This window comes from Battus philenor, unplaced genomic scaffold (assembly GCF_028537555.1).
Source record: "Battus philenor isolate CCGP_79_NKW_IND1 unplaced genomic scaffold, ilBatPhil1.0.hap1 SCAF_6, whole genome shotgun sequence".
Taxonomy (NCBI): domain Eukaryota; kingdom Metazoa; phylum Arthropoda; class Insecta; order Lepidoptera; family Papilionidae; genus Battus; species Battus philenor.
Window position 1 is genome coordinate 13,498,339 of NW_027181726.1, and position 26,692 is coordinate 13,525,030.

Genomic DNA, 26,692 nt, shown 5'->3' on the forward strand with positions numbered 1-26,692 from the left:
TAACTCGTGTTGAACTTATTTAACATTAGTCGAGATGTTTTCGTATGCATCAAAATTTGTTTAAGCACAATATGATATTGCGATTGCATCTCCATTTCGCTGCATCTTGTTATCTTATTTATTACATTAAAAAAAATCTTTCTCGCCAAAAAAAAAAATATGTAATGTAAAAAATAAAAAGTTAATATGTCTAATTTTAGGCAAAACTGTACTAAAACAGTCACCTAATAAGAATTTGTTTTTCTTTAAAAATGTGAATGGAGTAAATGAAAATCCTCAGTGCCTGTAAGAAACGTTTATTCAAAAAATCATATTGGAGATAGCAAATAATTATTTAGTAAATTATTTATACAATATTTAAATGAATATCCTTCATAACTTTCGTTATTCGTATGAATATAACATGACACATGACAAAGGAACTATTGTATCGTAGACTTGAGATGATTCATGACCTTAAAATAATGCCTTATAAATATGGCGAAAATAATATTATAACTCTTAATGGCTAATTCACAATGACCGCCTAATCTTACGCTTACATGTTCAAAATATTTGGTGAAATTCCCTACCAAGATGACGTCTACACTTGCGTTCAACCCCAAAAAAGTCTCAATGCGGATAGCGTGTTAAATAATGTTTGTTATACTCCACAAACTGCACGCTACGCTTACTTAAACAAAAAACAATTGATGATATCGTATATAAGCACTCACAACTTTATTTATATATAAATAAAACAACTTTATTTACATTTACAAAGGCAGGCAGTGCGCCTTAACACATAAAATACAAAATTATATTACGATATCGGTTACTTTAGCACTACGTAGGAAGCATTTTAGGTTATACTGAGCCCGTTCGTAAACATTAATGTCTTCGCTATCTATAAATTACAAATAAACTATCATAGATGTACAAAAATGCTATCGAGAAAATTGTAAAACAAATAGGAACAGGCTAAATCAGCGTTTTAAAGAGTTTCCTTTATAAAATATTTTTTTAGCTTTTAGAAAACCAAAAAAATATGTTTAGATACTCAATTTTTACCCATCATTAGTACCAATAAACGCGGATTTAACGCTTGCCTGACATCAAAATCACAAAGAAATATTCTTACATTATTTACTGGTTAACTTTAATTTTAAAGTGTTTTATAAGATACATTTAATAAATATTTTATCTAAAATATGTTCTTCGACACTAACTGGAAGCTGTTGTTTGAATTCTATGGAAGGGTCAACTATTACATATATCTGGGATAATGGGAGATCAGATTACATGTAGATTCTATTTATTATTGGGGTACATAATAGAAAATGTATTAACTTTATACAAATATAAGCAGAAGAATAAATATATTTTTCTCTACTTCCTGAAGGTCTAAATACGTAATATAATAACGATATACACAACCGGAGTTATTTTACATTGATTTATGTGCGTGGTTAGATTATAAAGACAATTCCGAAATACAAAAAAAAAAAACAACATTAAATAAACCTTAATGAATTTAAAGAAACAAACTTACTGTTTAAAATGTTCAACTTACTTCGGTATTGTCACCGTTTCTGTAACTTCGGTAGGACATGATAAAAGTTGATTTAATTATCTCGGATATTTAAGGTGGCATTATTTTAAAACCGACACATTTTTGAACAACAATCACATTCAGAATTTTAATACTTTCAATGGAACCGAAACCATAACTAAGATAACAAAACGTAAGACGTTTATGTTACTTGTTATGAATTCTACGAAAAGTGCGAAGGCGTTCAAACTATCATAACATTCAACATTTCGGAAGTACGTTCATAAAGACATCGTATTCTTTTAAAGATGAAAGTTTTCTTTATATATATTTTCTCATGTGCTAATTAGCATTAATAATCATCAATAGCATCTAAACTCTTTACTATTAGAAATATAGCACTGTTATAATTAGCTCTGCGAAATGTAACAGTAAAAAGCAAAGAATATTGATAAATAAAAAAATTATAAGTACAGTGATACCGGATAAAAAAAAAACGCTTCGATCAAAAGGTTCAGTACTCTCACATTGGCATTTTTATCTTGAACCAGTTTAACGTAAAAGTTCTTGAAAATAGGCTTTAATCTTGACTTGAAGATAGGCTTTATTGTAACTTTTTTTTGGAGGACGCGAATTCTCAAAAAAAAGACTAATGACTTGTACCTTCTCCCTGTCCTATATCGCTGTTTGAAAAAAAATTAAGAAATAATAAGTAGATAATAATCCAAAACTCTTTATAAAGGTGACAATAATCGAATTTTCGAAATTTCAGACTGTTGTAGAAAAAATAAAACAGCAGAACATGAAAATATCTTTTTTGGTAGCAACACCAATTATGGACATTCTCGCACTCTTTAGATCTTTCTTTGATGAAGTAAGGACAGGAGTAACCAGATTCAGAGTCCGGGAGTCTGTTGTCAAGAGGGGCGTAAAAAGAGGCAGAGATGGAAAAGTTGTGCAAACAACAAAAAAGATGTAAAACACCCAAAACATATCACAATATGGGCTAACAAATCAGCACATTTGCTTGCTACAAGGAATAACATTGGCGCCTGAAAGACGAACTGGGATTTTACGTAACATTGGACCACTAGCTGAAGCAATACTGCTGGTTCATGGAAGACAAATTTTTGATAAGTTGAAATCAGCACTTGAAGACAGCCTCCAAATGCTTCCAATGTCTACAGAAATCATAATGTCATTGAAAGAAGCCAACCATCCAGGGGGTGTGTCAGGGGTTCTGAAGGAGTTGGCAATAACATTCTTCATCTCTTTGGAAAAATAAGAGGAATGTTCAGTGAAACTTTCCAGGTGCCGCTGTCATCAAATACTGTACTGACTTCTGCAAACAAAATGGAGTGAAATTTATAACGCGTAGTGGAGCTGAAGGATTAAAAACATCTGAGGTTGTTTTCCTTGCAATATTTGGTACATATTTAGATAACCTTGATGTTCTGGAGCACATTACAGAGATGGCGAAATGGAATACTAGGAAAGAGTTGAATAGTCTTCCTTAAGAGGTGAAAAACCATCGATAGCATTTTCCCCAATATCTTAAGTATGTGTCCAAAATGGCACAGGCACTCTTGACAAAGTCTCTTGGAACTGTTGACCCAATGGCGATTGCGAGATCATCATTTACAGGTTTTAGGAAACGTCACTTTACACAAGAATTTCTAACTTATATTAGTACAGGGAAATGCGCCATCAATTTTACTAGTGATCCTAAGCAATTGCAGTATGCTTTGAAGAAATTAAAAGATGGGCGGGCTTATCAATGAAAAAGACAAACTGCAGAGATCAGGTACAAGTCAGTGGGCAGCCAGAGACAAAGATGGAGCGTGTGTCAGATGTGACTTCGAACCTTAGGAGAGATCATTATTCTTTTATGGAAATTAAAATATTAATAATTCTATATCCTTTTTTTAATGTATTGGTTTGCGTCTTTATAATTGTATATATTTTTTTTATATATAAAAGAAAATCGCGAAAGTAGCTATATATTAGTCCCTTTCTTAGTTTAGATGGACTTCCGCAAGGTAACACCTGAATCTATTAGATTTCCTGCTTTTGTTTATTTGTATATTACAGTGCTACTGCAACCGCTGTACTGCGCCTTAGGAAAGCTGGGTGAGGTGGAGACCGAGGATAAAAGAGGCAGCCGTCAGCGTTGATACTCCCCCTTCACCCCGCGCTCATACTTAATGCTCAGTACAGCTATTCTTAGCGAAAAAATCAATTTTAAATATATATTAGATTAGGTGATAAATTTAGTTGAAAATATTTATCTATGTCTTAATAATTATTAGCTACAATGTTTGAACCAGATATCGGTTTAAGCAAAGCTCAAAGTTATAGTTTCGGGATATAAGAACAACTATTCAATAACAATTACAACAACCGTCCTACCGATTTGTAATCAGCAATTTCTATTACAACTGACAATTCAGAAATTATACAAAGATCAGAATATATATAAACCTTTAACTACAAAATTCTCAATCTACCCCGCATTACCTATTATAGCTATGAATAATCGCTATTTTGATAAATGATCATAAATATTGAAACTATGGTACATTGAAATTTATACTAGTGACTATTGAAATATCTACTACTTGCTTTTGTTGTAAAAATCAGGGTTATTTTTTACTCTTAATTTTACTGTTTCCACGGAACCTTAATAACTTTTTTTAAGAACACGGAACTCCACATTGAATGATAAATATAGCAGGATGCTTAAAATTTAAAATAAAGGTCCAATTTTAATTTATAAAAATAACTACTATTGATGCTCTTTTAGATTCTGTAATAAAAATCAAAAGGAAGACAGTATCACTGAAGATGTTATACTGGCCACTGAAATAAATATAATATTTTGCTTCAACAGTATCAAGGCATTTTCTTAAATCCCCTTTTTACTAAACTATTATAGCATTCAACAGTTTAAAACATCTGGAATATACTGTTTTAAGGTGATAACATTTTAAAATGTCTTTCCTTGATAAAAATATGTAACAATATGTAGTGGACATATTGTATTTTTTTTTTTCATCAAATATTTAAGTTCCAATTTACTAGTGTCCAGTAATGTAACATTAATATTATGGTTATTAACCTTCATAATGCCAACGTGAAACGGTTTTTACCAAGAAGATTTTGTCAGTGGTATCTTTCTTTTATTATTATAACAGTTTATACAAGCAGAGATTAAATTTTTCTTCATCAGTATTATCATCTACCTTTAACACGTTTTTGTTTACAAAGGGTGATAAACTGTTCCACTGCAATTTTTTTTGCAAAAAACTAACAATTTTTGTAACATTAGATATGTAACATTTATTTGGCACCATAAAAAAATATATAGAAAATTAAAACTGTCCCAAAAAAAGTAGGTTCTTATTTTTATTTTGCTATATGTCGTCTTTTAATATATGTAGAATTTAGTTATATGTATAAGTACTCATATTGAATATGATAAAATCAGAAAGTATTTACATCAAAGAGTAACCATATAATTTTGAAATCCGTACCTCGTGTTTGTGGAATTTATATATATTTTTTGTAAAGTGGATAGAGGTGTCCTAAATCAATAGTCTACAATAAATGAAGTAGGGCCTATGTTATTTAATTATTCATTTCAAAGACCCATTGAGACTGAAAAGCAAGTAGAAGGCATAACATGAACATATTGGGATTTATAACACTTAACAATCCTATCTCTTATATGGGGTAGAGAAAAATTACAACTACGTTCCATCCACAGGGCGCCAACACAAACCATTATTACAACAATACAATATGTTCCTATAAAAATCTAAGACAGCTAAATCTAAATGCTTTTCACTACCAATTTCCTAGCGTTTTCACAATTTTCATTAAACCGAGTAGATCAGTTTGTGAATACTCAGTTACATTTGAGTACGCGACACCATGAGGTAGGCAGAAGTAATAAAATCAACGTTTTATTGTAACTTTAAACAAAAACCGTTTCCTCCTAACCGCACGGTTTTATAATACTGCTAAACTATGATACTGAGCCCTCGCTTTGAAGGTTCAGTTTATTCAGTGAATTAACTAACGCTAGACGTACGTGCAAAAGAACATGATGCGTTCACTACTTATTACTAGAACTCGTCAATGAGAGCGTTTCATGTTATATTTCCTTATAATTACAAGCCTGCCACCAATCACGATGGCTCCAATGGGAGAAGTTCGCGGCAAATGCGGCCGATACCACCGCTGACATTCCACTTAATTAAAAAAAACTTTTACGACTATGGATGACGCTTAAAACTAACGATTCAAAACATTTATATCCGAACATTTACATATTAGAAAATACAAATATAATAAATAAAGCCAATATAATAATTTACATAATGTTTTCAAACTTTTTAGTCATACCCTCATGTTTGTCATTTAAAGTTATGGCAACATATGTAAAATGTTTATTACATTCCAAATTCAAACTTGTCATTTAAATGGTTTTTTTTATGTCCAAATGTTTCTCAATTGACAAACTATAAAAATATTCAGTATGCTTATAAAACAAATTAATGACAATTGATTTTTGAAAATACACATTCTTAACAGTTATAAATGAAGTTCAAAGTTGAATCATGACAACCCAATATCTCCTAGTAAGCGCTTTGACAGCGCGCACTTTATCACAGCCAAAATGGCCGCCATTTGCACATCAAACCTCCCCAATACTTATGTTACCTTAAGATTATTATACAAAACGAAATCTCACAATTACTAACTTAGCTAATTGAGTGCAGCTTTGAAATATCTGTTTCAATAATATTTCTAATTAATTGTTCATGGAAAAGTAACTTTGTCCACTATCATACAATGTCAATGAAACTATGAATTTACACTTGAAATGCAAACAAAAGCAATAAACTCAAAATAACTGTCTTTTATATCGTTATTAATAATTACAAAAAGAAGTCAGTATTGCCATTACATCTTAGCTTAAGTAATTATTAATGTTACTTATATCATATATTTTGTTTTGATATATCAGATATAAAACCGCACACAAGTAGCGTCAGATTTAACAATGCAACTAAATTATAGCTACACTTGTAGCACTATGTTGCTAAGGTTTTTGCACCGGATACCACAGTTTCTGATTATGAAGTTCAAATGAGTGTTACCACAAATATTAATCAATTTCCTTTGATTTAACTACTAATTAATCTCATCCATTTAACTTAATGTTACCATTAGTAAAAATGTTACATTTATTGGTTTAAAAGTGTTTCTTTAGTCATTTAACATTAATTTGTTCCACACATGAATCCATTTGCGGGTGGTGATTCATTGAAGAATAACTTTACTAAAAAAATTGTCTTCATTAATAAAATAAAAAATAGACAGGTATGGAAACTTGCATGATCATTTTCAGTTAAAATATGTAACACTTTATCCATTCTCCGAGTAGTATCATAAATGCTATTAGGAACTCAAGTACAAAACATTTCCGCTACTAAACATGTGTGTCAAACTAATGATGTGTCAGTATATACAACTTCAAAAGAAAATATATCAAAGTCGACAAAAATATTATTCAGTGTGACAATACTTGTTCGATGTTTAAATTCAGATGTACATTATTGTGGCAACAACACTAACAAATCAACATAAATGCCATTTAATTTCATATTGAAAACAAATTTAAGAAAATGTCTTTCTTACCATTATTATGAAAGACAAGATCTATTTTCATTAGCACAGATCACACCACCTTTTAACTATATAAAAAACAAACTTCACTTCACTATAACTGTGTATCCGCTACGTAACCATGTCCAAATAAGCGACCGTAACGTTAAGCCATAGAGTTCATATTGCACCGCATCGCGCACGAGCCTGCACCTGGCTCCCTCTGACTTACAGAGTCTGCGGCGTGTGTTTAGACGGCTGGCGCTTCAGCCGCCTACTGACTGGTCACTGTCAGTTGTTCTTGTCGATATTGTGTATGGCCCAGTTGACTGACGCCTTCCACGAGTTCTTCACGGCCTCAATAAACTTTAATCGGAAGTGCTCCAATGCTTTTTCCTCAGATAAGTCCATTACCTGTTTATTAAATTATTATAATATAAATCATTATATCATCATTATTTTTGTCGTAGAACATCCATTGCTGGATATTAGCCTCCCCCATAGATATAGATATAGAGTCTATAATACCGGTTAGAAACGGCCAAGCATTGAGCATTCTGTGGTTATGCTTATCCAACCTCATGGGTGGACGATTTACTCTGCTCTCACTCTAGCTGGTACATGGTCACCACTCCAGAACCTTGAGACACTCGGGGCCATCTGTTCTATGTGGTACCACTTGAACTATCTAATACCTAGACTCTTGGTTAATTTCCTTCGTCTTCGGTTCTCTTCATTCCTAATTCGATGTCTTAGAGAAATCCTAAGCATAGCCCTCTACAAGGCTAATTGAGTGACTGAGTTCATATAATATTAAACAGGAATGTTATTAAAAAAAATTATGTTCAATTAGATTACTATCAAATCTGTACTAAATAGAAATAATAACAGGTATGAAAGCTCAGTGTCAGTCAATTTACTAGTTACCTTTTTAAGTACTATCAGAAATATTTTACATAATAGTTTGTATTATGATTGTATTTTTCAATTTATACATTATCACACTTAGTCATATGGTTTTAAGTAGAAGAGTCATAGTGACATCTTTTCTGTCTCGCAATCTCTCTCTTACCGAGGCTTTTTGGTGTGAGCAAAAATTTGTAGAAGACAATCACAGTACAATTAAGACAACTAAGCAATACATACCAAAGTTTCTCTGAGATATTGTAAGTCTTTTTCTGATCTGAGCTCAGGCAGACCGGTAGAGATCATCATAGAAAACAGGGACAAGATTAAATGACCGTGCTTTCGGAGGATTTTAAAGGCCTGTGAAAATAAAAAAGAAATTCAAAAATATAACTAATTATATTGGCACAAAGGATAAATTTAAGATCTAATTTTTTAACAAAATGGTTACAAACAGCTTATCTCTGTCATCATTTCAGCAATAGGTCTGGATGGACATAGATCTGCTCCATATATTACTAATGGCATTGATTGGAAGCGGCTTGCATCCAGTGTCTTGGTGTGGACAGACGTCCTATGCTGCATCTGCAGCTCTGTGGTCTCCTTTCAAGAACTTTAATTTTCAGTCACCTCTGTTTTGTGCAGTACGTTTTTTTATTATGTTTCCATCTGAACCTCTACTGCCTAATGTCAGAATCTTTTTATCTAATGCAAAATTTTTTACATTTTTATCTTATCATTAATTACTTATTATAGTAATTATTTTATTTATAATACATGCCCATTTATTTTTGTTTTATTTTTACATTCCTTGGCCGGTCGTTACTGGCGCGTTGGCGTTATTTATTTTCTCTCCCTTTACCTGGGTGCATCGAGCTGCTCACGAAGAACAATCTATAAAACCTTATACATATTTAGGGTACATAAACATAATTTATATAAGTATGTTTGTTTATATGTATGTGTGTATAGTAATGTATATATTTGTATGTATGTAAACTCAAAACAGCCCTCTCCTCCAGGTCTCTCATCTCCACCTAAAGGTTTTCTGGTAAAAATTGCCTCGAGTGATAAGACCGCCTCTTGTACCTCTGTACGAATTGTTTTCTTTTTAGTTATTATTTATGGTTTGCAAAAAAGTGTAAAAAATAGGTAAAGAAATTAATGGGAAATATATATAGGGGTATATATATACCTGCCTATATTTTGTTATATATGTAGTTTCCTATTAAATAAACGCACTATTTGATGCGAACTTACCGTCTCACAGTGTTCCTTGAATATCTTAAAGTCCAGTGCTTCATTGACTCCGGAACCTCGTTGACCCTTGTTAATCACGTGGATGAAGTCATGCGTCAACACAAACGGTACACGTTCTCTTTTGAAGCCGTACTTTTGTTTGAAATGGCCCAAGAAATGTCCGAAGTCTATGTGGAAAAGCTGTAAGGACAAATAAAAATATGATGCAGATTACCATTATTCAGAGATGGTGGTGGTGAGTGGCTCATGATCTGACTACAACTCTAAATTATGTAATCCAAATATTAAAAATAATTGAAGATTCAAAATTTCCTGCAAATGTGCAGATTTTCATTTTAAATTTGACAAAGCTATGCCGCGTTTATTAACTCATATTCAGAGTATACTCTGCTTTTATAAGCTATTTGTACTCTTGGTTCCAGATTTACAAGCATAAACCAAAAAAAAATGATTAAATTTCATGATACAAAATACGTGGAGACTACATAGGCTTAAAAATGTTTTGTCTATATATATTGAATTTAAATAAAATACTCTTTTAAACAAAACATTCGTTTGTTTTCGTTTTTCTTCTTCCACTTTTATTTTTTATTATTTAATTTGAATTGATAATGATATTGTAGTTTGTCAGTGGTGAAGGACCTAAGAATAAATAAATAAACAGTTTCTTACCTGGCCACACTTTTTCACCATAATGTTGTCCGGATGCCGGTCGGCGATGCCCAGTACGTACGTAGCGACGCAGTATCCCGCACAGCTCATTGTGAATTCCTCTACTGCCTTATTAAATCCAATATCGGTCGGGTTTTGCTTCCTGAGCCATTCTACAAGAAATATATTTAATGCTACCAACATGGCCAGACTTTATACAGTTTAAAGTAATTTCATTTCTATAGAATAAATAACTTAATAAAACTTATATCTGCGCTATCACCTTGATTATTGATTATAACTTTTTATTAGAGTCTTGAAGTATTAATACCATTACATTTCATTATTTCCTTATATTGATTTTAATTAATTTTTTTTTTATAAATTTTACATTAGGTGTTTTAATATGCTGTGTTTATATCTGCATGAAAATAGTAGTTTTATCCTATTTATCCCGCAATCTTTCTTCCTTGAGATTTTTTCTCTAAGCCGAATCGGTCGAGCCGTTCTCGAGTTTTACAGCAACATATTTAACGCTAAATTTGTATTTATATTGTTACAAAGCATTAGACTTACAGACGAGTTACAGAACCCTATAAACAAACACGGAACTCTAGGATCAAGAAGTGCCGTAAACACAAATGACCTTGAAGTTATTGTCAGATTTTTGTGTGCGGTGTTCGGAAATTAAAACCGAGTACTATCGCGAACTTACTGGAACCTTCTCCCTAGTATAAATAGGTGTACTCCCCATGTCGACAGTTCAGTGTTGTTTTTTAAGTTATAAGATTAAGATCTACGATCAGTGACTATTTGGTAAGTTATTTGGACAGTGATTTCTTGAGCGATTCGGAAGCGAAGTTTGGACTAAGCGAAAGTATACTTTATGTTAAAGTAGAGTGACCATTTGATTTATAAATAAATGACTCATTGTGAACCAGTGGGGTTCGATGTTCGAGTCAGGATAATCAAACAGTATACATGATGTACTTTACAACAAAAAATTACGACTATATATATGGCACAATATTCAGTTTCTTTCTCTATGCACTCTCAGCAACTTACCGACTTCGTAATTACAGTAGTTAATTTTATTCTTTCAGTTTAAAGTAATCTTTGTTTACAAACATTTTTTATTTATTCGGGACTTACCAGGCATCTTAACAGTTTTTTCACATTTGACATCTTTTCCGTTACTCCCTTGAGCCATTTTAATGCTACTAGACTATAAATTTGACCATGTAACCATTTTCCGGAATAAAATGTAGTAAGGAAATGTTGCATTCAAATTTATTTTGTACACGCAATACACGCCTTATGAAATTTTTTAATTTTAGAAAAAAAATTTTAAGGGCTTCTTGATATGAAATCAGGGATTCACCTTCACTAACTAGACTCATTTCTACCTTAACTAAATTTTAAATGATGCTACCAATCCTGCCTTCAAAGTCTGATCCATAAATAAGCTGATATTCACTCTTGACAGGCCTAAGTTCTTCAGTAGGTTGTATAGGGATATCACAATTATATCTCTAGCATGGTAAAATTTACTTTTGATACAATATTTAATGTTTTCTATAGAATATACTCACGAAATAGATTGGCTTTGTATATTGTAGAAGCAGCGTTAAACAAAGCGCTTTGTTTCTGAATATTGGCGACCGTCTCCGCGTCGTCCACCACCTCAATCATTCCCACGGCATACTCCAGAGATATGCAATTGTAGGGATTCAGTCTGGTAACAAAATATTTTATATATAGTATCTTATATCAGTAACTGTAATTGCTCAGCGTCTTAGTGAACAAAAATATGTATACTAATACATAAAACAATGTTTAATTTATATATACATACTTATATAAGAATCTATAAAGCTATATTCACGGTTCATGTAAAATTATTTACCCTGTATTTTTAAGTATAAACAATGTTTCATATTTATAATATATAACCATACTATATAATTTTAAGTTAATAAAAACCTTTTTACAATATGTGTAATTTTTTTTATTTTAAACATTATCTACCAGTCCACTAAAGGTGATACATTGATGAATAGCAGGCGGGTTTTTAAATGTACTACAAAAGTTATTTTGTTATATATATCATATGCTACATATACTTTATATATATTAATACATATGTATATGTGTATATTTAAAAATATTACTTATAAACTCAAATTTAAACAGAGGATATAACATATACATAAATTTAATGCATTGTTTTTTTATTTTCGTTGATTTGTAGTTATAATTGTTTTGACTTTAAAAAAATTGTTAAATTAATTTTTCTAGAACTAGCAACACTGTTTTACGTAAAACATTTTGTTTAACCCTGTCGTGTCAGCGTGCTGTTCATACCTAAAGTCGTATCCCGCGTTCTTCCAAAGGCGGTCCATGATTCTCAGCATCTGCAGTGTGAACATGTCCTGGCGCAGGTCGTCTCCAATCTTCAAGATTATACGTATATCGGGTCCGGTGGGGTCTACGTTCTCAAATTCCAACATCAGCGGTCGCATCTTGCTGTCCATTACCCTACATCGATCTGGTCTGTAGAAAAAAAAATGTTGTTTTTATCTATAAGTTGATTGGAAATGGAACAAAAAAAGGGGTTTAAAGGGTTTAATTAATGTACAGTACACCCTATCCAAAAATCAATGGTTTAAGACAGTTGTGAGCAACCTTTTTAATCAAGAGAGCAATTTCAATTTTAAAATAGTTTGGCGGACCGCACATAAAGTAACACTTATTATTAATCTACAAGTATTTATTTATAATAAACATTAAATAAAGTTTTCATACACAAATTCAATACAAAAAATGGCGTCGCATTCATATTGCATGTTTGAACAAGTCGCTGCGGAAGTATCTCGTCACGGATTGTTTTAGTTCAGTATGTACTACCCCTTTTCATTATAACATATTGATGGAAAAAATTCGATAAAATAAATTCCATTTTCGAAATGCTAGGCGGGCATCATGAACATGTTTAAGGGCTGTAAGCGGCTCGAAAGTCGCGTGTTACCTATACCTGGTTTAAGGAATAATAATGAACATAATGATAGCGTAGTAAGAAAAAGAGTACATGATTATATCCTAATTCGCATTATAAATATTAAAATTAGTAACCTGTCTCTGCAGACTATACTATCAGAATTTAAGGGCCGGTCACATTCCTATAGAAAAAAATATTTAATACACCTACAACTTCTATATGAACCACCCTATATATATACATAGAGATGTGTATACAATAGACCTTATGTATATGAAATTTGCCAGTAAATTATAAGAGAAAAAAATAAATTATGGCACTTTATTCAAGGTGATTGGGAATGGGTTAAAAGGATGAAGGTATAGAATGTAAATATATATACGAGTACATACATACATACATATACATATATATATATATTTATATATATATATATATTTATATAATTTGTCTCTATTTCCAATCAACCTGTTTAATTAATATTATTTAAATTTAAAAATAAAAATTGTTACTTATACCTCAATAAAATAAAATCGAAACTTACTTAATTTTCTTGCAAATTAAACTAGGAGTTAGGGGTGAGACAAAGTCACAGAGCGTTTCAATACAATGTTGTTCCTGCAGATGTTGATGTAGCGCCGCACGAGCTTTTGATATCTCTTTCTTCTTTCGCACACACTGACTCGCCCCTGAAATATACATATAAACAAGAATATAACATAAATAGTTCTTTTCAAGAAAATATCACATTTCACTTTTAAATTGTTTATTATTTAAATATTATAAGTAGTAAGCTACTACCGGCCCGAAACTGATGTGCTGAGAGGAGACAGACAGAAAGTAAATGTTTGATATATTCATTAAAATATCAACTACCAATAAGTCAACAAACCTAGTTGTACATATTTCGATCAACCAAAAACACTTGAATAGTACTGAAATGCTGTTCAATTTATTCTTATTGATGTGTGAAAATTGTTTACATGAAGTATCTGTTTTTTTTTCACTTTACATACATTTTAGTTTGTCGAGACAGGTGATTTGTCGCATGAGGGTGTTGATATGTTCCTGACAGCCGCGGCAGTAGGCCTCAAGCATCAGACCGAAGCGCACCGACACCGCTGCAACGTGCATCTCGGAACTGCAGAATATTTTAATTGATTAAAATTTATGACTATCACCCCCCCCCCCCCCCCTAAGTTTAATATTTTTTATTTTATTTACCGATAAGTGTTTAAATTATTAAAGTATTTCATTGAAGTATCCTGAGACATCAAAAGGTTAATTGTTAGTTAATACCAGTCTTGAAATTCGAGTCTTTAAACCGTAACAATGATGAACAGTAACAAGAATGACTGAGTAAACTAATTGACAATTAAAATACCTTCAAATATTATTCACTGTCTTTATGGTTCGTTAAAAATATGTTATAGGCTAAACTGAATAAATTTAAAAGAGTATTTTATCACAAAAAATACATATTTAATATATAGTAACTGCATTATACAATGAAATCAAATCCTTTTTCTACTGGTAGTTCATGTAAATCCAGATAGGGTATCTTTCTAATCAAAATTATTATACTGGTATTAACTTTACCAAAATAAATGTTGTAATTACATATAAGAGTATGTTTTTATACATATCTTATTTAGTTGTCTTATTTCACAAACAATAAATGAACATACCGTAAATGCCAGAAAAGGAAGTGCCCAATAGTCATGTTGTTAAAGGCCCGTTGCAGAAGAAACACAGAAAGCTCGCACATTAAGTAGGACTCGTGTTTCAAAGCCTGGACCAGCTGCAGCAGATATAGAAGCAGGTTTTCATCTCTGCAATAAATACAAAAAACGCTGGCATTAATAAACCGATAATTGTAAAATAATAATTATCGTATTTCAAATACTTTTATTTTTAATATTAATCATACTAAATAACTATTCATAGTTATTTAATATTTTAGATTATTTAAAAAAAGAGATATGAAAAAATGAATGCTTTGTTTTAAGTATTATGATATTCAATCGTCCAGTTTATTCACTTCGTTCCTATTTTAATTTACCTTGGACCAAAAAATATTTTGGTTTTACATTATACTTTGGTATAAAATAAAAATCTTAAAATATAAATCGCTGCACTAAATCTGTGCACATCTAAATATAAAAATATTCATATGACACACATTAATTTCCCAATTTATTATATGTAACGATAGTCTGATTTCTGATTGACCTCTTAAAAGTAAAAATCTTTTAAGAATCTACATAAATGAATGAATATCTTAACGGTTGCCGGTTTTAATACAACTTGACAAAAATAATACACATGCTTCATTGTTAAACAACGGCATTCATTCTAGAACATATAATTGAATAGTGTACCAGCTTACCCCTAAATCCTGTCCACTGCATACGACTTTTCATCGAGATGATGGATAGCAACGTACCTGATTTCGGACAAGCACTTAACAGCGAAGCTTCTGACTGCCGCGTCAGCGTAGGCGTAATCTAGGAGCTCGAGCGCAGACTCGACCCGCAGCATGGGCCATCCGGCCACCATGCGGGCCACGCTGGCCGCCTCTGCCCGCTCGCCCCATTCCACGCACGATAACAACTTGGGCAGGAGCTCCGGGGCCTCCACGCGAAAGTATTCCCTTTGGTTGAGATATTTATTTCATTAATAAATTTTCTTCTTTTCAGACGAGAGACTCCCACTACAAGCCATGGGCTACTGCTCGTATTCAGTCACCTCAACTGTCATCGTTCCACCTGGTGTAGGTGGAAGTGGAGTGGTAGTGGAGGGTTTACACCCACGCCGTCTACCAGCTCGAGTTCGCCACTCGAGAACTTATCGGCCCCAATAGCTATTGGTTGCACAAGCTATGTGCCCCGTCCACAATAACTTTAAACGAGCAATACTTAGCTAACTTTACTTGAAAATTTTTGTAATTACTTTAATTCTATAACCTTTACACACTTGCCCACTAGTTGCGCGCCTTGTCTAAACGGGTACAGAACGCCTATAGGGCATAAGCCATCTATTACACAAGTTACACTATTAGACAATGATGATTGATTAACAAACTAAGCAGATGTGTTGGCTTATTGTGGAAAGCAATTTTTAATTAGTTGTTCGTCGAGTAACTATATTGGCTTGCGGTAGTATAAACACATGCTTGGCTAAGAAAATACTAAGGTAACATAGTATTTATATGTTCAATTAAATTTAGAATATGTAATTGTAGTAACAACCGTCAGCGTGCTTTTTGAATATCAAAATTTAATGACATTCCTAAATCTACAAAAAAATTAAAGTCGTGTTAAAATTATACCATCACTTATGCAACTAATATTTATTTATTCATTAATGTGTTTATGTGAAAATAATTATATTAGTTAATTATTCATAAACAAGAAGCCTCTTCCATACTTTTTATTACTCTTCCAAATATCTGATCGTCAGACATAACTTAAGGAGTGAAGCTGTATGATCAAACTGACCTGGATGCCCAGATGTCTTTCTTCTCCTGTTCGTGCATTTCATACATGGGATCCTTTTCAGCCGTCGCTCGAAGTTGTTCAAAGTCCCGGCTGAGACGCGCGATCACGTCCGGCGAGCCCAGTTCAATATCATCCGCATAGGCCTTCACCGTCTCTTGTTTAGGAAACAATATCGGATATTGGCAGTCGAAGCTGTAATGCAATGAGCAATATTATTTTTTATAATTAAAGAATTTGTAGAAAATCTATATAAATAAAAATTAATCCCTGGAATAGTTGTTTAAGACAAAACTCAAAAATGCTTCGTAAATTTAGCTATTTCTTTTCATACTTTTGTTTATTTACATATTAACATAGGAAATTAAATGCCATATTTTGGCAAGAGGGTTTTGATAGGAAAATAGTTAAAAGTTCAACTTTTTTTCAATACAAATTAGTTTTTTTAATGGACCGATCCCTTATATTTAACATCAAACAAAACCGAAAATAGCGTTTTAGGATGTATTAAAATAAAAAAACGTAGTGTATGAAGCATAAGAATGGAAAAATAAACACTGACCAACATCTTCTAGTATATGAAAAAGTGTATATAAAATAGTTAATTTTTAAGACAATAAAGCAATTATAAAATTATTCATTTCGAAATAGTTTTTTTTTTCATTATTTTTTTATCGTCCTGTGTCAGGACATTAACTACAAAATGTACAAAAATATCTACAAATTTATATATGTTCGTTTGCATCACCACTTTCCACCTTGCACTCACTTAGAGAAGCCAACTTGCAGAGCTGCACAGGAGTCGGTGTTCGGGTTGGAGACGACCGTGCCCAGGGGGTGGAGCAGCCAGTCGTCGCCTTGGGTCTCGTCCGCTACGTGCGTCCACATGAACAGCGTCAACCCATCCGTACGCAGTTGCTCTTTATAGTCGAATATCATCGTGTTTGCCCAAGCCAATTTGTTTATTGAGTCCTGTTAAGAAATATTATAATAATATTTAAAATAAAATTGAGTACATTACTAATACTTGCCTTTTTAACAGTTGCCTGTAAGTACAAAAATGACAAAAGAATTGGCGCTTGCAAGTACTAGTTATCTATCGTCTGAGGAGGTAGACAAAAGGAAGAGTAGTGTTCTCAAATATCTCGTGTGCGTCTTATCAATCGCTTCCTCCGTCGCCTCACCGAATACTTACCTGAAGCAATTACTGGCGCAATCACGCTAATATATCATGGCCAACTATAATCCCATAAGACATCATAACCTTTTCATTTATTAATGTAGGTTTTTATTTTAAATTTCTAAATTAAAACAATTCAATCGGAAAGAAATTATAACAGTGCAACGGAAATATGAAATGAACATGTTTGTTTTTTTAGTTACATATACAGTACAATAAATCATTTAATACATTAACATTTGTCAAAAAACCCTCCATAAAATAGGCTTCCTAGTAATGGAAAATTGCCAGAAAGATTGAAAAGAAAATCAGTAAAAGTTATTAATATTTTAACTGAGAGAAATGGCATTAATTAGATTTTATATTGGAATGAGACAGGTAAAAATTTCAGGGGTTGCTAAGTCTGCTGGGACACAGCTAGTGGACAAATAAAATATACCTTTGAGTCCTTCCCTCTCCTTTTCCCCTTGGTTTTTGATATTTCGTAGATGACAAAGCAAAGTCGAGCCATCCGGGGCATGTTGTACACTTTGATAGGGAAAGTTAGTTCCTCCTCCCACTGCGCCACACCTTCTTTGGAGACGGGTGCTACACGCGTCTTCTGGGCTTCGCATAGCGCTTTACCTCCGTGGAAAATACCAGCTTGACATACGACCTGGCAATCATCACATTATACATGAAACATTGTGGCAATTCAAACAAGTGTCTTTGATAATGACACATGCTAAAAAGTGTGGGCAACTGTGTGCGTAATTACAACATAATCCCATCCCTCATCATGTAGGAAGATTGACGCCTAATGCAAGGCATAGGTCTCCGCCATATATGCCGCTATACCCCCCGCATCTAGCCTCTTCCGGCTTTCGACTTATAACTATATCATTGGTCTACCTCGTGGTGGGGGGTTTAGCTACACCGCATCTACTATCCATAAAAGAACGTGCCATTAGCAGGTTCTTTCACTCAATAACAATACCCTTATGCAACGATTTTCCACGACCCTGTCTATGTAGTGTCTACTTCCACACCATATCTCTTAATGTATACAAATAAATAAAATTGGACAGTTCGTTTGTAATATTAAAATCACCGCCTTTAACTACATGGATATGAATAAATATACGGTAAATATACCAAAATCACATTTAAAAAATTTTGTCTGCCTGTTTCGGTTAATCTTTGAAATGGCTAAACTGATTTTTATGGGACTTATACTGGCAGGTGTAAATAATGACTAATTAAGGATACTTTTATTTAAAAAAAACTTTTTAACGTAAAAACTTTTTTAAAAAAAAATCCTAACGGACGAAGTCGCGGCCAAAGCTAGTAATTTAATAAATCTACAATGTGTAGGATATTTTAAGTAAATATAGCCTTAAAATGAATTACTCTAACTATTGTGTATTCAAGATATACAAAAAGAAATGCGTCCGAGTTTCCTGCGGGCTTTTCTCTGATCTAAATTGAAAGGTGCCATTACACGGGAGCTCAATACGTTTTTATTTCATTATATGCATTAGTGGTCACTGTAAATCTTATGTGGGTAGTAGTAAAGATGAAAATCTATTAAATTTGATGTTTAGACTTACCTCTACAAGTCGTCCTGGGTCAACGTTGAGTCCGCCCACACTCTGCACCATGCACGTGTAGTTCTTGTCGATATTCCACGATGACTCATGGTGGTTTTTCTTCTTGCGTATTGTGTTAGAGTAATCAGGGGGCAGTGGCCGCCTTTCTATGGGTATATCACAGCCAACTGAAACGATTCATAGACACGTCAGCGTATGTCTTATAAAAATTAAAACAAAAACATTAATTTAATTATTAAATCGATTTTTATCGTGCTAATGTTATAAGACAACCAAAGTAGTATTGTAAGGTAACTACCAGTTTACCAAAGCACAATGTGTCAATATCGAGTCTAAAAGTTAAACAAGATTTTAAAGTTTACAAAAATTATATAATTTGTGTAAATAAAAATGAATTGGGTTGTGTTACTAAGCACAAAACTCAAAAAAAGGCACGAGGGCTGTTCTTACGGAGAGAAAATAAAATAAAATTCGAAGACAGTAAAAACAACATTTTTTTCCCCCATACAAGTTTGACGATTTGATCAAAGAAACATTTGACATGATGATTAAAACAAAAAATTCATATTAAGATTATATTTAGAGTTACATTATTACTACAGATATTACATAATTACTATGAGGACAGAAAAAGAGAGTGATAATTAATTTTTCTGCATTTATTTTTTTATTGAAATAGGCAGCTAGTTAAATATTGAAAAGTTATTTACTTTTTACTTTACTAAAAATATACAGGTTGTTTGGTTAATGGTGTAAAAAAGCTATAAAGGTTTGAATGTATAACAAATTTGTTAACAAAAAGCTTTTACACCCATAATAATCGGCAACACAACCTTGCAACAGAATATCCTTACACTTCTAAAAATACTATATTATTCATTGTCAACTCACGCGTCAATTTGTCTATGCTAACAGTCATAACTTGTGGTACGCCGTCTTTCGCCAACATCTCCTGTATGTACAGGAATTGAATGAGTGGCTCCTTCCCGAACAGGTACTCCTCTCGGCCGCACACCTTCAGCACATAATTGCGAGGATCCTCCCCCCTCATGTTGAGGGAGTTAACCTTCTTCTTTAGTATTGTGTCTATGTGTTGTTGAGGCGTGCGCGAAACTGGTACGTTTGAAGTGAAGGAGAACTGTGGAAAATGAACTAAATCATTACCGGTCATAAAAAAAACAGTTTTTAACATTGATTTTTTTATTGTATATTCTTCATTGTACACGCTGCTATTATTATATTATGCTCTAAATATATTCGCTCCGTCTTCCCGAATAACATTTCGTCCTTCCCGAATAAAAATTCGGTCTTCATCCTTTTTTTCCATCTTGACATAAATGCATCCGAAAAATCGCATATTTCGCGACACCCATTGTTCTGTTTACTTTTAAAATGACTAAAATTATTAATTACAAAACCCTAATAAAAACCTCATTACATTATTAGAAAAAAGAAAGAAAAAACCAGTATTAAAAACGACATGTTTAATTTTCTCAGTGCCTTATTGAAGAGACTTGTCATTAAGTACTTGTCAAAAATATTTTAATCAATATTATTGTTTATCTTCGAATAACAAAACCTATTATAAATAAATTAGTTCAAAATGTTAAAATCTCGCTTCGACATTAGCCAGAAGTCACAAGTAGAAGTGGAGGAGGAAGAAGAAGTAGAGGTTAAAAGCGAACCAAGCGTAGCAGAAGAAACAAGAACGGAAAGAGCCTCCCTGCCAGCAGTCGCAGACAGGAAGCTTAACAGATCTGAAGTAAGCGTGCGACTTAGCCAGCTTGGAAAGACGGCTGAAGGTGATGGGTTGGTAAACGTTTATTTAAGGGGTGGGTTAAATAATTTATTTGTTTGATAAACACTTCAAGAAAGTTAGGAGTACCATTTGAACCAATTATATCATTAATCATTTATAACCCAAATGTTATCATCTTTTTATATAAATCTTAATTCTAATGTCATAATTATTCATCCGTGCCATCTATTGGCGGTAGAGAACAGGCTTGCGATCGTGGGTCGCGGGTTTGATACCCGGGATACTTATATAATTCACACTTTGTGCATTAATTATATTGGATTTCAAGACGATGGACAGCAGCGCCCTTTGCGTACCATGATACCACACTACGATCGCCAATCCACCAGCCAACCAAGTGTGGCGACTAGTGTGCATCATGAGAAGAATACCAAGGAGCACAATTTAATAGAAACTAAAATAAACCGAACTTATTTATCATCTTAAAATCAGGGGCCATCGCGCTCTTGTCGAAAAAAAACCCGCAACGAACCCAGAGGGGTTTTTTGGCTTTCTTTCACTTTCAAAATCTTTATAGAACTTTAGTTATTGTTTTATAAACTGTATAAACGTATTACCAGACAATTCAGAGACATTACATGGTAGTGTATTACAAAACCATGCAAACCACAAATAAATTACTAATTTTACGGTGACTAGACGAAAGTGTAAAAAGCTATTTTTCTTTTAGTTGTGTTGTTGTTCATGTAAACAAAATTATTGTATTATCATCGATTGTATTTTAGTTTTTTTTCTCAACGAAACATTTCAACTCTTTAGCTCTCCTATTATAATTTACAAATAATATATATTATACAATGTATTACAATATTTCTATCTGTATTTTTAATAATTTAAATTAATAAAAATATTTTCAGTTACGCATATATTAAAGCGACATGCACGGGCATGAGTTTAACCGACATAGGAGCGATAGCTTCCTTCAAACATCTACAATTCGTCGACGTCTCTGAAAACTACTTGACAACGCCTGCTCTACAAGCCGTGACTAAACTACCATTTCTCGTATTAATACACGCCGACAAGAACAGACTAGAATCTGCTTTCTTAAAGAAGTCTAAATATTTACAAGTTATAATTATGAACTACAACAGCATAGTAACGGTCAGTGACGTATACCATCCGGAGCTGTCTACATTGGAAGTCGGATATAATCAAGTCACAAACATATCATTCACAAACCGAATGCCTTCACTCAGATGTCTAGACTTTCGCTACAATCGTATTACAGATATATCAGATTTTAATTTTCCCAATTTAGACAGCTTGTATTTAGCAGGCAATAAAATAAAGAGTCTAGTTGGTTTGGAGAGACAAGTCAATTTGCGTATACTGCATGTAAGAAATAACCCAATCGAATCACTGAACGGTTTCGATCCTAATCATACGAAATTGCAGTATATTAATTTACGAAATTGTAGAGTGACTACCAAAAAACAAGTTAAAAAACTGCAGGTGAGATTTTATAATATTGTACATATACAGATTTTGTCATTGGTATTTTATAAATACAGACTATCAATGCTGGGGGCTCGTCCACTATCGAAGAAATATTTTGACTAATTCCTTCTTTCATTCATAGATCTGACACCTTTAAGATCTTAAAAACAACATGATCAATAAATATAGGACCCAATAGTATTATACTAGATATACTATTTGACTAAGCCTTCAAAAATACTATGAAGACATCAGTAATTATAGATAGAAGATAAGCTTTATATATAAGGTCTGTGTTTGTCATATAAATATTTTTTCAGTGTTTAAAAGCACTAGAAGTCTTAATATTAAGAGGCTGCCCCTACATGGGTGGATCAAGCGAAGAGGGCACAGATGCGGGAGAAGAGGACGATCCTGAACTAAGGATCGAGGTACTGGCAGCACTGCCGCGTCTGAAAAGACTTAATAAAGGCGTTTTCACACCAGAAGAAAGGTAAACTCTACTAAAACAAACATTTAGATTTTTCATAATTTAGACAAAATAGATTTAGATTAACTATAAACACATCACAATGATGTGTATATCAAAAAACTGGATCTATAATCCAGGGCATTTTATTTATAAGATTGAGTAAAGGTGTAGGACAGCTCTGCCAAGTTTGGTTTCGTAAATTGCTTTATCGCACATTGCTCCTTCTGCTTGGTAATTGCAGTGGACAAAGATAACTCTTTAAAAAACCGAACCTCATCGAACGTCTCGCTCTTGTTTCTGAAACTCCTAATGAGCTATTAAAATCTGTGTACTATTTCTGGCTAAAATTTTTTTTCACAAGTAATGTAATTCAAAGTTACTTACATTTATTAGTGTTCAGCGTAAATATACAAATTAGCTGTTTTTACATGTTTTCGTAAGGCTTACAGCAAAAAAATATTATAAACAAGACAAAGAAAATAGTGAAAAATAATACTTTTTTTCCTATATAAACCAATAAGAATTTTGAAACATCTGTCTCCATAGCAATCAAGCATTTGGCTTTGCACAAATTAAAAGTAATGACAATCATTTTTAACTAACAATACAGCCTGTTGTGACAGCAGATAGGACAATTATACAGTTTAGAAGTTTTTCACTTTTGCTAGGAAAAATAAGTATAAAAATTCCTTACAATCTATTGAAATAAATAATATCATAGTCCAAACCACTCTCAGGCGGTCAATTTAGTTACTAAAAAGCAGAGTTGCAGAGTTTTTCCATTTCAAACCTTGTGAAGTGGATATGGAACTGAGCAAATGGAATTAGCAAATGAAAAAATGTTGTTATAACAATAGTAAAATAAATGAAAATATCAATAGCAAATAACCAATTTATGCTCATAATTTCAGAACTGAAGCAAAAACATTAATGATGCAAATACTTGAAGAAGGAGAAGATGATATTGAAGAAATAAGCGAAGAAGTACAGGAAGAAGATTTAAATGAGAAATAAATTAATATTTAAGTATTACAGTAAACACGATTAACATGTCCAAGTAAATTTTGGTAATATTAATTATAAATAAATGTAATATGAACAGGAGTAACCTTTCTGAATGTGACTTCCACTAGATTAGAAATTGTTCAAGATCCATAAGGCTATAACATATAATATATGCATATATACATATGTACAAATTATAATAATAAAATTAAATTAAATAAGCCATGTTGTTATTGCATAACATATAACATAAACATTTCATATTTAAAAACATGATGAATTCCAGCAACCCATTATTTCACTTCAGTCTTAAAACTTAAATTTTTACTATTAATATTTACCAATTAAATTAAAATTTGTTTGTTAAGAGTAAATAAAGCAAATCCCATTTTGTGATGCATGTTTGGTCATTGAATAATCAAAGCTTAGAAATATCAACTCGAATGAGCCCTGGGTAACCCACACACCATAAGTCACATAAAAATAAGTGGTCACTTACCTCTGTATTGGCTACCTTGGTAACAAGTATAAAACAGTTGTTATTTAAATGGCTTATAAGTGTCGGTGGCACAGACGGACTATCTGCCAGTCTAGGTGGGCATCTGTACCGGAGTCTTTCCAGCCGAGTGCTTTGTGCTCTCTTGCACATACTCTCTTCTGCAAGGTACCGCATACGCATACGAAAGTCATTCACTTCTGAACTTCTAAGACTGTCAAATTCGTTTAAACCTAAAAAAAAATATTAAGTTAATATAACATAGTAAAATATTCATAATAAAATGGTTCATAAAGAGTAATTTCTTGTTAAATTTGTTCATTAATCTAAATTGATATCTATATACTGTGTATATATTGTTATATGTATATAAACAAAATATATAGTGAACCTTCAAAGTTAACTATGTCAAGATTAAACATAATAAAATGTTAAAGAATCTTATGTGAATACCTTTTCCAATTAGATTACTAATGTGTGTATTTAGCAGATGTTCCCCAGGTCTTTCTATAGACCTTTCAATTATCACAAGAACTCCACACACTGGTTTGATATCCCGAAGGCGCTTATTTTCATCATCAACTTCTTCAGTAACAGCCAAGGAATTGATGAATTGAAAAACATAACCAGACATTTCATGGAGCATCCCAAACAGAGGAAACTTTCCTGCAAGATCCCATAATTCCTGTAAAGTAAAAAAAAAATATATTTTTAACGATAAATAATCATTTAGTTTGACACTATAAATAATTTATTATATTTTTGATGTACAGTCAAATGTTTTCTTGCTTCAGAGGGCATGAACAATATAAGTCGCATAAAGACTGTTTCAAAGGTGATTCATCTAAGAACTTGAATACCTTCCTAAGTGATATCAAGTATACATCTGACTTCACAATTAAATCATGAACAATTAGTTTAGCTAATCATTACATTAGAATGTTGTTATTATAATAATACAATTGATTATTGAAAAATATTTGTTGGAAATACTAAAAATTCCAAAGACTGTTGTTTATTATAAAAATATTCATTATATATAATCATTTCCTTTATAACTTAGCTATTAAATAATGTTTCTTATTTTAGTAGATTGTTGATAGAATAAAGATCATTTAATTTGGTACCTTGTAAGATGAAAATCAATTATTTGTGCATTCATTTAAAAAAAAAATATTTGACAAATGTTACAAAGAATATTTTCAAAATTTACATACATCAAGATTTCAGAGCACTAAATGATAAATAATGTTCAGGCTTTCCTTTCTGACATTTTCCTGTTTTTATGTTGCATTAAAATTTCATTGCATAATACAGGAAAATTTTAAAAAACTAAATAATGGAGTTTAGGCAGAACATTATAAGATTTTTTATAGATAAAGTATTAAACTATAGAAGTAACCATACATTTAAAAAAAATATTAGGTAATGTTATAGAATCATTGAGTAATATAAAATAAACCCAAAGATGTAAACAAAGTGATACACTTTCTAAAAGTCAAAGTGACTTATCTGTGTGTTACACAATACAGTAACCTACTTCTAAAGTGCAAAGGAAACAATGTGTTGGTTAAACGCGTGACTCACTCGGTCAGGATGTTCTTGTGAACTCACAAACACTAACCTCCTTGACATCCTGCAGAGTCGCGTCCCAGCTCACCGTGAGTGGTATATACACGGAGTTGGGCATTAGACATATCAGCTCGACGTGGTCGGATGTCGAGGAGGTCCAGTAGTCCCACGTATACGGGCAGCTCGGCGCGGGGACCATTGTTTTGATTGATCTCTAGCTTGACCACTCAAATTACCCCCGCAACATTTTTATACCTTTCACTGAAAACTCGCTAGGTAGCGACCGTGTCGCTGCTGATGACTGAAAATATTATGCACTGAGTTACTTGATGTTATTGAAACAGCAATGTTGATTCATAGCATTTCCTGGTATTTTGATTGGGGGGCAAATCGCCATTCGAAAAGAAACTGTCAGTGAATTTACACAAACAACATTGAGACACGATTCTTTAACATAATTTTTGAATGTAATTACCTCAACAAACACTTTACATAATTTATGTCGCAAGAATAAATTATAAAATCACAAAAATATTTTTCCAAGAAATTGTAAATAAATGATAAAGATTACGTGCAACAATCTACCGTAAGTACTCGCACAGT

The 26,692-nt window shown here is 32.5% G+C and overlaps 2 protein-coding genes across 2 annotated transcripts; one reads left to right on the top strand and one right to left on the bottom strand.

Annotated features, from left to right (window-relative positions):
* Positions 1-280: 280 nt before the first annotated feature.
* On the bottom strand, positions 281-26,675 carry Pi3K92E (phosphatidylinositol 3-kinase 92E). Its single transcript, XM_068774011.1, has 19 exons — positions 26,565-26,675; positions 26,142-26,390; positions 24,971-25,202; positions 24,521-24,750; positions 20,177-20,423; positions 19,286-19,452; positions 18,136-18,351; positions 17,286-17,488; positions 16,520-16,711; positions 15,466-15,672; positions 14,708-14,851; positions 14,036-14,160; positions 13,564-13,708; positions 12,386-12,574; positions 11,614-11,756; positions 10,043-10,194; positions 9,371-9,550; positions 8,351-8,470; positions 281-7,618 (listed from the first exon to the last, which is right to left on the bottom strand). The coding sequence occupies exons 2-19, from the start codon at positions 26,286-26,288 to the stop codon at positions 7,496-7,498; spliced, it is 3,162 nt and encodes a 1,053-aa protein (XP_068630112.1). The 5' UTR covers positions 26,289-26,390; positions 26,565-26,675; the 3' UTR covers positions 281-7,495.
* Positions 20,889-24,030, top strand: LOC137930288 (leucine-rich repeat-containing protein 23-like). The gene is made up of 4 exons (XM_068773514.1): positions 20,889-21,094; positions 21,962-22,559; positions 22,865-23,037; positions 23,928-24,030. The coding sequence occupies exons 1-4, from the start codon at positions 20,889-20,891 to the stop codon at positions 24,028-24,030; spliced, it is 1,080 nt and encodes a 359-aa protein (XP_068629615.1).
* Positions 26,676-26,692: the final 17 nt, after the last annotated feature.